Consider the following 11710-nt stretch of genomic DNA (forward strand, 5'->3'; position numbering starts at 1 on the left):
TGTTCAATTAAGCTGCACCATGGTTCGCCTTGCAGAGCCTATGATTTGCCAAATGACTTTTGATTATGCCATCTGTTGTGGATTTGATTAGGGTTTCATATTAACGAATATGAGCATGTGCGATGTGCGTTTGTTGTCTGGCATTAATAACATGAACAAAAAGGCAACAAGACAGCCAAAGAGTACAAGCCTCATGCAATTATTATTGGTTACAATGCAAAACCAAGACGAGCAGTGTTACTAATTACTTTTCTAAAAGAGTGATAAGGAAAGTCATTCTTAACTTTTGTTTTAGGAAAAATAACTTTGTGTTTCCCTGTCACAAAAGCAATGCTGTGCATGTGTATGTGCAAGATCTCCAATTTCACCTGAGAGAGGACACATATAAGTGCACTACAAGGCTCAGTAATGCCACCACTGCCCGATGGAGACGTGGCACTTCTGTTAGATTGATAAACAAGGTGAAGAAAGCCATTTGTCTTCGCCTGATTTAAAAGGGGAACTACGCCCATTTTCAAAATACAAACATGATATTCCTACGGTCGAAGGCTGTCAAAAAATATTAGTGAACATGAACAACTCTCTCTCAAATCCAAAAACTAGAGTGCTAAAACTCAAAGAAGACAAAGAATTGGGAGACAATAAGAATGAGATTTATTTTGCCAAGTTCATACATACAAGAAATGTGACTCCCGTTTTATACAGTTTTCTCAATGTACTTATACATAGAAATAACAAGGACAACTAATAAAGGAGAGCAATAGATGGGACTGTTATGTACACAAGTAGTGACAAAATAGGTGTATATGAAGATAAATAAAGGAAAAGTGATAGTAACAAGTGATGAACTTAGGAGCTCAAGAGTTCAGCATTCTTATGAAGCTGTCCCTGAGCCTGGTTGTGCGTGACCGGATGCTGCGGGACCAGATGCTGCCGTACCGTCTCCCAGACAGTAACAGGCAGAACAGTCTGTGGTTGGGGTGGTCGAGGTCTGTAATAATTCTGTTGACCTTCTTCCTACACCACTGGGTGTACAGGTCCTCCATGTATGGCAGCTCTGTCCTGGTGATGTACTGTGCAGTTTTCACCAACCTCTGTATAGCCTTTAAGCAGTTAAGGGCAGTGCAACTGCCATACCAGGTAGTGATGCAGCCGGTCAGGATACTCTCGATGGTGCACCTGTCGTAGTTGCAGAGTATCCTGGAGTCCATGTTGAACCTTCTCGGGCAGCGGAGGAAGAAGAGCTGCTGTAGTGCCGTTGTGGTGATGGTGTCTATGAGATGAGTCCAGGTCAGGTCCTCACTGATGAACCCTGAGGAACCTGAATCAGCAGAAGAACTGAGACATGATCTGATTGGCTGAAGGGAGGGCAGGGAGGGCCTTATATCCATCACGGAAAGGAGTGTAAACATGGTCGAGTTTGTTATCTCCACATCTAGCGTAGCTGATGTGTTGGTGATATCTCGGTAGGATTTTCCTCAGTTTCGTTTTTCCCTCGGGAGATAATAACGACGGCATCCATCCATAAGGTGCTCTAGATTAGGAGAACAGCCCGTAGAAATCATCTCCACATCTGAGCACCACTTGTTGTTGATCATGAAGCAGACGCCTCCCGTCCTGCTCTTCCCTGAAGTTATTGTGCGATCCTGGCCATGAATGGAGATCCCCTTCTGGAATGGCCCGGTCAGGGATCGAGGGGTTGAGACAAGCCTCCGTGAAAACCATAATGTTACAACGACTGGACATTAGCTAGAAGGATACTCGGCAGAGGAGGTCGTTTTGTTTGTTTCCTCAGCCGGACTAGGACCCCAGCCCGTGACCTTCGCTTCCTTTGTCTCCTCCATTTTTCAGGTAGAGCAACAGGTAATCGATCTGATGTGCAAAAGTTGTTCTCTATCATATTATATAACAGGGCTCCCTTTGGTGGTGCGCATGATGTGAAAGAATCAAAACTATGTACCAGATGAAACGAAATGAAACAAGAAAAAGAGCAAAAGGTGAGGAGGAGCTGGAGACACGGCAGCTGTCCACGGTGCCATCATGCGCCTTAGCGTAGCTCCAGACTTTATACTCGATGACATCACAAGTTGGAGACTTAACTTCTCTGGTTTCTGGCTTTGAGAGAGAGTAGCTGACCTGGGACTGCTCAGACATTTATGTGTGATGCAACGACTGCCATGGACATAATGTAACCAATGTGGAACGCATCCAACCCTGAGCACAGTTATATATATACTGTATATCTGAAACTGAGATAAAATGTGTGGCCGACTTTGTACGTTTCTCCAATGCAAACTAAATTATATAAGTAATTGTACATCTTTAAACACTTTGTCCCTTCCTGTTCACAACACATGTCTTTAAGGTTTAGTGTTAAAGAAAGGCTTAAAGCTCCCTCACATAACTTGTTTGCAGGATTTAAAACCTGAGTTGGCAGAATAAAAGGTAAATGCATAATCATAATCTACATACATAATCTCCTTCACGCAATCCACTTTGAGGGGATAAAGCATACAGTATTTCTCTCACTTCAGATGCTTTGGGCACATATGTGCATTTTCAGACGTCAGGCTCATTTAACATCATCTCAGGACATCAGGCTCCCTATGTGACACCACCGCAAAGCTGCTGTTGTGCACTCTGACCAAGTCTGGTTTTCCCAGTCGGGAATATCTCCTCCTTTATGTGATGGAGCCTACAAGTTAAATGGCAATGCTGCCATTATATCCATGCATCAATACACAATGCAAACTCCTTTCTAAAACCACTTCTGTGCTCTGCTGAACAACACATCTTGGATGCTTACACCACTTCATCAATTCTTCATTATTATTTTCTGGCTATGTTGTTGGGACTAACGGCTCAATATTTCTTTCAATTCAATTCCATTTAATGGCAGCTAATTGATTTTTTTCATTCATGCCTAACAAATAGTGATTTCATTGATGAGCCTGCAGCTTTAGAAAAACAGAAGATGCTGTATTGAATTTTGTATTCACACAAACTAAAGACTGATTTGGTAATTCCTGCAGTGAATCTTTGACATTAGGGCTTAAAGCTTCAGTAGGCAGAACGTTTTTTGGCATTATTGGACAAAACTTCAATAATAACCTTCCATCCTCATGCCTCTGTTTTCAGGCTTTAAAAAATAAAGCCGGTGACGGGAGACTTTGGCCAATCACAGGTCATTTCAGAGAGAGAGAGCGTTCCTATTGGCTGTGCTCCAGCTGGTGGGCGGTGCTTGGTATTTCCTCAACAGATCTCAACATAGCTCCCGGGTCACCAACTATCTAATTTTACAGTTAATCAGTACACTACAAGATGATTCTGAACACATCTGAGGAGAGAAATAGGCATTACAGTAACAGAATATTGATTCATATTTGATCAGCGCTGCTTAGATGGACCGTTTGGTCGGAGTTTGTGAGTGATTGACAGCCGGCTCTCAGAGACGGCAGCTGGACGGCAGACTCCAGATCAGCTCTGATTGGTTGTTTCCCCTTCAGTCTGTGAAATGTTGCAGATGCCGTTAGTAGCACCGGAGGACACAGAAGCACATGATCTTTTTTCAGATTATCTGTCTCATGCACTACTGTCAGGCTATAGTTACTTTTTGAAATCATATTTGCTCCATTTCTACCCACTGCAGCTTTAATGTCATCTTCCTAAAGACTGACAAGTAGTTTGAGGTGGAGGTAACTTTTTTTCCCCATTCCTTGTGGGAGAATCCTTGGCAGGACTGAACCAACACAGACAGCTTCACCATAAACTTAAAATACAACTTCTCATCTTTTGGGCGTCCCAACAAGCCTCACAGTCACGCTGACAGATGATTTGTGGACGGCGAGCGTACGAAAGAAAGAAAAGAGAGTAGCGTATATGTTTCAACAGTGCACCACTCTGTGCTAACAGGAGCTGATGAGCCACAGACAAGACAGAAAAGGATGTAAACACAGACTCACAAAGAACAGAGACCGGGGAATAGAAGAAGTCTTACCTGGGAACACAAGCACAGCAAACACCCATGACAGGATGATGAAACATACCGAATTATACATGCTTCCTAAACAGAGCTGCCTCAGAGAGCTGTCCACTTTGCTTTCTTTTCTTTTCTTTCTCTGCCTTTTTTCCTGAATGTCAGTTTGGATAGCTTTTCATCCACACTTGCAGGTTGTAGTGAAGGTGCTTTAAATCCAGTGCAAGTAGTAGTTGGCGGCACACACAGAGGCTGGCTCCTCACGCAGCGTTCGATCTCCCTCTCCTCCACGTACTACAGCACACAGAGGGACCAGCACTCTGCAAGATTGGGGGGAGAGGAGGAGGAGGGCAGTCTCTGCTCAGCTGGCATTGGCGGAAGCTTCTGTCGATCACACATGAACAGTCCTGGCTCTGTTTTTTTTTGTTTTTTTGGCTGCTCTGAATCCCCCAACCCTGCTTTCCTTTCTCTGCCCTCTGACAGAACTGGAGCGGGATTAAAAAAGATGATGCAGGATTGATATTCAATCAAGGCTGAATAAATAGCAGCCTCCTAATTAATGCAGAAGGTGATCTGGGATTGGGGAAACCGTCCCCTCTTGGTGTCGTCTGACATGTCTTGAATGTGCTTTAATGAGGAATTTTGATGCAGTGTTGTGACAGTTGGGAATGCTCGATCCGGTCGGAGCACATAGATGTGTTCATTTGTGGAGAATAGAAACACTGCTGGACAGTAAGAAACATAATGAGGTGACACTCAATGCATATGATGAGATTCACCCTCAAATTGTCACTGCTGCTGCTATTTTGAGTAAAGTCAATGGCGTTGAGGGGTGATTCATTTTAAAACCTGGCAGAAATTCCCTGCCACAGATGTGTAATATAATCTTGTGAAAAACTACCCATACCCAGCAAGGTGTGGTTAGAATTTATTTTATATTTCAAGAACAAATATGAAACACGTTTATACAAGCCTTAACTCGATGTTCAGGAGTTTGCAGACCCAGATGTTTCCCATAGAGAAACTCTACGCTGCTCTTTCTCTGAGGTGGGGAAGTTAACCAGATGTGAATTTGCCAAACCAATCAGTTAGTCTTCACCCATTAAGTGTTTTCTATTATAAAACCAAAACATACAGTTTGAAACACTTCTTAAAGCATATAAAGCATAGAGGTCACGTTGCTTGTCCAAGTTGTTATTGAGGTTGGAATTGGCACATTGCTGCTCCTTGAGGCATATGGGTGGGGTTGGGGGGGAAACACCAGCTACAGCTGAGGTTCCCACCAATAATAATTGACCCTTCTTTAAGCCCTGCCCCCCCGCTGCTACTCCGTCAAGCTGTCGGAGCCACCACGGAGCCCACACTGTCGCTGCATTCCCTGAATAAGCTCAACTAAAAAAGTGATTTCAGAGAGAAGCAGACAGAAGGGGTCCACGGTATGAGTTTGAAGGATAATATCCAGGATGTCAAACGGATTCAGCAGCGAAAACAGGATGAAAGGATAAAGACGGACGCCAAAGCCTACAGATCACAGTGTAAAACTGAACCACCACATCAGCTGGCGATCGAGACAGAAGACAATGAAATTAAAGGACCCTTAAGTTCATAATCAGAGAGTTGTCTTTTCGTTACTGTAGGATGAGCCGTTTATATCTACTTACAGAAGGGAGCTGGCCACCAGTTTTCTATTGTAGCCTAACGGACAAACCACAGAGTTAACTTTTCCTTCTCAGGCTGGAGTCGATAACATCACTTGCTCCGGAGTTAACCCCCGTTACAAAGAAACGGTGGGTCAACTGACAATAAGATAACAAGATTTATTGATTTGCAAAAATAGATTGAGATGCTTTTATTTACAAAAATGCAAAAACAAAAACTTGGACGTCCTCAGCAAAAACAAAGGCAAACAATTAGAGTATATATTCAATTAGCAATAAACAGCCACCTGCAGACTCGTGAACCTTGGTGGCCAGAGGCTTATAAATGTTAAGCCCAGTGTCCGAAATTAACTTTTTGACTCACCGGCCAAAGGGACTGGTAGATGAAAAAAAATCCAATGGCCAAGCAATTTTTTTACTGGCCGAAATAATAAATCGAGAATCCTCTGTTGTCTTGGGGAGATGCAGCATTTATTTCTGCACAAACTGCAACTTCCGCTGTACATAGATATTCTCAAAGCCAACTGTGTATACTGCTCCACTAGCTCACTTCTTCCTCACACATTCGCCGCCGCTCTCTCTCTCCCTTGCTTCATCACTCATTTCCCACGTACACACACGCTCTGCACTGCTGTTCTCCAAATGACCTACGCTATTCTTACAACACCTGGCTCTAGATAGGGCCATTCGCGTTTTCACGTCAGCCTCCGTAGTTCTTCTACATGCTTGGCACACGGTAGAGGTTACAATCTGCAACCTCACCACTAGATGCCGCCAGATGTTACAAACTGTACCTTTAAGGAACAGCTAAAGGAAGCTACATGCAGTAGCCTGTATAGCTTATACCTTTAGTAGCTTGCATAGCATAGAAGTGCTAACACTAGTTAAAAATATGCCAAAGCACTCTACTGATGTTAGCTGCACAGGTTTTTACATAGAAATGTAACATTTTAGAAACGTATATCTCCCTCCAACCTCACCAGGTAACGTGTATCACTATTATACGTGCCCCCAAGGACAACGGTTAACCATGACCAGCTCTAAATCCACAAAACCAGCATGAAAATGAAGCTGAAACAATTGTATGAGAGTCTAACAAATTCACTACGATAAACACCTATTATCTGCTGTTTCACGTCATAAATATGTAATGAGAGGGAGCTCAGCTAATGTTATCCCTAATGGAATTACATCAGCACAAAATCCATTTCTCTACATTGCAGCAGTAGCCTAAGTAACACAAGTGCCCCTGTGGAGATCAAGTTATGGGACGGCTGTAAAATAAAAAAAAAATAAAAGTGAAGAAGAGAAAATCTATCTTGATCTCCCAGTAAAGACGTTCACCTGTCTGGATGCTGGGAGTGCACAGGAAGGTCGGAAGACATAATGTCAACATGAGTGAGTAATGTCAGGCATCAATGTGATGAATACTGCGTTTGGTTTGCACAGTGAATATAATAATGTAGGATAACAGCAGGGGTTTATTTTGGCTCGTATTTATTACTAGTACTAAACAAAGTGAGTCATATGCTGCAGTGTTAGCTAAGGTTATTTCACAGATTAAAATAAAAAGAAGTTCACCATCAAACTTTTCATTTGTTTAGCTTCTAGGCTTGAAGGAGGTTATGTTTTCACCGGCGTTGGTTTGTTTGTTTTTTTGTCTGTCTGTCTGTTAGCAGGATTACTCCAAAAGTCTGCGCTGAATTGAAATGACATTTCTTTGGAGGTGTGGGTTGTGGCACAATGAACAATCTTGATCAAATCTCAAACAAATTCTTTTAAGAATTCCGATCAGCCTGAGCATTAAGACCACAGGGTCTAACACATACGCAGTGTAGCTGATGAGAGTTGATGTCGCGTGACCCCTCCTCCTTCCTTCTTCGAGCAGAGAGATACGTGTGTGGATGTGTGGCGAGACTCTGAGGTGCGGCGGGAGCTACTGTCCCCGTCTGCGGTGAGAAAGAAAAAAGCAGTAGATGACGGGATGAGAGACAACGTAGTGTAACGTTATACAGACATAACAAGGCTGCTGAATGAGAGAGGCATCCGCAGATACGTTACACGGAAACACACCGTGGTAATAACTAGCCGACCACCTCATCGTACCGCCAGCTGTGAGCTGTGATCTGTTTTTAAAGTCACACACCTTGGCGGAGGTCTGCGCTCTCCGAGTGCCATTCTAGTTTCAAGCAGCATTGAGACCATGTTGAACATAACAAATTTATTACAATTTACTGTGATGTATTTTTGCTTCATTATCTATATTTTGAAGTAAGTGAGGGAGTAGAGCAAAGACCAAAGACTTTAACTGTCACAGAGTCAGGTCAGACTGAGAGAAGGAAAGGGAGATGCAGAGACAGAGGACGATGATGCAGAATGTAGTGAATCAGACAGACTGAATTATGTATTTAAGTGTAGATGGAAGCTACTAATCTCTCCACAACCTCCACAGCTCCTCCTGCTGCTTCATGACCTGAAGATCTTTTATCATACCGTCTCTCCTTTCCAATGACAATCACAATTTAGATACTTCATTGTGTTTTTATGTCCAGAATTGATAAATGCATTTAGATTTTCATTATTGTATGACTGTTCTTATGGAATATAACACTGTAAAGACAGACCCAGAATTGGCAAAGAAAATGCACTCCGTCCTCGTAAAGTCAAGTTCTGATTGCGTTCAACTGTTCTGCAACATTTTGATGTATTTATTTATTCTTTGTGAATGCTGCCAACAGCCTTAAACCATGACCCCCCCCCCCAGTCATACACCCCCGGAAATCACATTTATTCTGGCACGCTAACTGCAGATAACTGTGAGTTGTGTTTCATTTTGTGGGAGATATTGCATAAAACTGTAAAACTAAGTTGCTCTTAAAGATTATTATACTTTGATTATTATACTGTCATTTTCTTTTGTGTGTGGCATGAAACGAGGGGACGGGAATGACGTCTTGTCACGATGATCTTTGAAAGAGGAGATTCATGCTTCTGTGTTGGCCTGAGAATGTTGTTGTTTGCTTCAGACTCATAATGAGCTGCATGCAAGTGCACAATTGCAGACAATTGATCTGCAGCAGTGTGGTTAGACAGTTGCCTAATCCTCCTCTCTAATTTGCCATTGGTAGCCTAATTACTAATGCAAAGGGAAAGTTCTCTGTTGGCTGAAAGGTAAGATGAATCCAGACATTATTAAATGCATTTGATTGCTATTTAATCATACAACAATTGAAAACCTGACCATATCTTAATGCATGCCATTAATGCATTGAATCTCTGATGGACTGTAATGACTGCAGCTTCTTATTTGCACTCATGAATGATGAAGAAGCAAGCTGCTACGAAGTCATATTGCCATCTGTGAGATTTTGTACACCAGCAGAATAATTCAATTTAAAATAAACTACACTGCATCGGGGGGGAGGAATGAACTTAGGAGAATGAGTGTAATGACATGCAAAATTGATTGGAAAATAAAATAACTGCTGCACCTTTGTTTTCAGGGCACTTGTTCAGGTCATTAGTTCTTGTTCTTGCATGCTGGGACACAACAGGTCACCAGTCTTAATTGGATCCTGATCCAAAAATGCTTTTTGTGACATACCCAATGGGCATTTCATTTAAAAATGAATAAAAAAGTAAATTAATTAGCAGACAGACTGGATGACAGATATTTCTTGTCATTGATTGATTTAAAAAAAATAAATAAATAAATAAAATTGAACAAACCAACTGATCATAAAGCAAACTGCTATAATTCAGATATCTCAGATTAGGAAGTGTCACATTTGTTTGTTAAATGTGATCCTCACGTCGTCCTTGTGTAACAGACTTGTGATGAGTAATCATCATTCAGGCTCTGGTCTTATGTTGTTTTATCCACCAACAATGAAAGCTAAAACGCTTCCCTCAGAGAATACACCGATATTTCCCAAGGTGCTTCACTTCCTGTTCTTGCCCTTGGCATAAACCAACTATGATCTGATAAACAATGTGTGTTTGTTTTTTTACAGAGTAATTACGCATATTCATTTAAAAGCCTAATATTACTTTCAATTTGGTTTTGGAGCACAGGGAGTGCTGCAGAGGTTGCAGAATGCAGATTATTTTTAAATACATGGAAGAAGAACTGGTATTGGTAGATATATGTGTGTCACTAGAAACTGAATTTGAATCACTTAATTGCATAAAAAAATGACAATTTGAATTTGTATTGTCCCATATTATGCAAAATGGACTTTTTCAGGTCTTTTAAATATAAATATGCGTCCCCTGTGTGTCTGCAGACCCCCAAAGTGTCAGAAAAGACCACCCTCTCTCTTTTTCTCCTGCTCCATCAATCAGAAAATGTGTCTGAAAAAGAGCGGCTCAGATTCATCTCCATTGTTTACGTCAACAACATTGTATGCCATCGGTTGGAACGGTAGAACAACCTCCAGCCAGATCCCTCACTGTCCTCCATTGTGCTTTCCCCGCTATCGCAAGGTCACAAGGTATGGTTGGAGGGGGGTGCCCTTATGATGTGAACTGCTACTTTAAATTATGCAAGATCTTGCTCATCATCCGGGTCACTTGTCGTGCATCTGTCCACTGAGGGATTTGCAGTGGTGACACTGCTACTTGCGCTTGCAGTGCCTCCTTCTTCTGTGGCTCCTCACATCTCAGGTCTTCCTGTGAGGCAGTGGGCTGCGTAAAGCTTCTTGAGGAAAACGGATCAGTTGCATAGCGTTCAGGTGCAGGTACAGTATGTTTAGTGGAGGCACCCCGCTGGGTGCAACATAAAGCCCTCCCCCTTGCATTTGACTCAGCAACCCTTTAACTTCTGATACTCCACCGCCGTGTAAGGAGACTTTCTTACTCAAGTCACGGAGTGCATCTTTGTCTTGAGCTGTGGATGCATCACCAAGGTCCTGCGGAGGGTCACAAATTCCTCACTTAGTCCCAGTACGATCCCAGCCATCTCATCTATCTTGTAAATCTTTCTAAAGCTTCTCTCATTCATGTCATACCCATCATGAGCGGATGGGAATCCTCACTATTTTCCCTGTTGTCAGTGGTAAGGGAGCTGGGCTGTAGGGGTGTTTTGCTACCGCTGATGTCTCCACCTTATCCCTGCTGTCTCTGCATGGACTGGGACAGTATATATCCTCTTTCTCCTTCGTCGACGATTCCTCAGCACAATTTTGGGCCCAGAAGTTTCAATAGCAAGTGTTGGAGCAAGGGATGGTTGAGGGTAGAGCCTTCTCTCACCTGGCCACGGGACGGGAGTTTTAAGGGACCCGGATCGGGATAAGCGCGGCTGACTGGTCAGTAGGTGGGCCGTTGCTCCAGGGTTAACCACCCACTGAGCAAAGACATGTCCAAAAGACATCAATTTAACATCTCTGTCGACCGTATAAAAGACGTCCACTGAGGAATGAAAGCTTTTGCGAGGTCTTTTTTAAACGTCTTTTAAATGTTCAACTATCCACAGACGTCCAAAAGGGGTCCTAGTCAAACGTCTAGATATTGAACCCATTTTGCACGTCCACAGACGTCCAAAAGTGGGTCTGGACTGACGGACGTTATACAGACAAGATCTGAACGTCTTCCTGACGTCACATGTTTGCTGGGCATACAGCATAGGTTACCGTGGTGATCTATCCCGGATAAAAGTGAGCCAGCAAGTCAGACACAAAGCTATCTGGTAAACCTGCTAAACTCACCGTGTGATGCAGCTCCCTGGTGACATAATGAGCAGGTGTGTTTGGGTGACAATGTCACTGCTGTCATCAGTTAGTTGTGTTGTTATCAATCAAATACATCATCTTATCATCATTGTAGTTGCAACATGTAGAAAGCCACAATTGCAATTTGAATGAGGAGGGTAATATGTTTATTTTGTGACACTAGAATACTATTGATAATATATAAAAATATAATATTTGAATACCCTAGATTTAGTGTTTACCCATGCACCTTTTAAATCTGCATGTCAACATATAACCCCTTCATGATAACTGATCCACTTTGTGCAGATTTCTGCACATAAGGATTGCAATATATTATCATTTTTCATCTTCAGTTCAGTTCAAAA

General features: G+C 42.4%; 1 protein-coding gene across 1 annotated transcript in view; it reads right to left on the bottom strand.

Annotated features, from left to right (window-relative positions):
* opcml (opioid binding protein/cell adhesion molecule-like) overlaps window positions 1-4551 on the bottom strand; it is a 264962-nt gene extending 260411 nt beyond the window's left edge. The window contains exon 1 of the mRNA XM_037748480.1: window positions 3998-4551. Coding sequence (XP_037604408.1) covers window positions 3998-4058 — 61 coding nt within the window. The 5' untranslated portion in view covers window positions 4059-4551. The remainder of the gene's footprint in view (window positions 1-3997) is intronic.
* Window positions 4552-11710: the final 7159 nt, after the last annotated feature.

Source organism: Sebastes umbrosus, chromosome 17 (assembly GCF_015220745.1).
Source record: "Sebastes umbrosus isolate fSebUmb1 chromosome 17, fSebUmb1.pri, whole genome shotgun sequence".
Taxonomy (NCBI): domain Eukaryota; kingdom Metazoa; phylum Chordata; class Actinopteri; order Perciformes; family Sebastidae; genus Sebastes; species Sebastes umbrosus.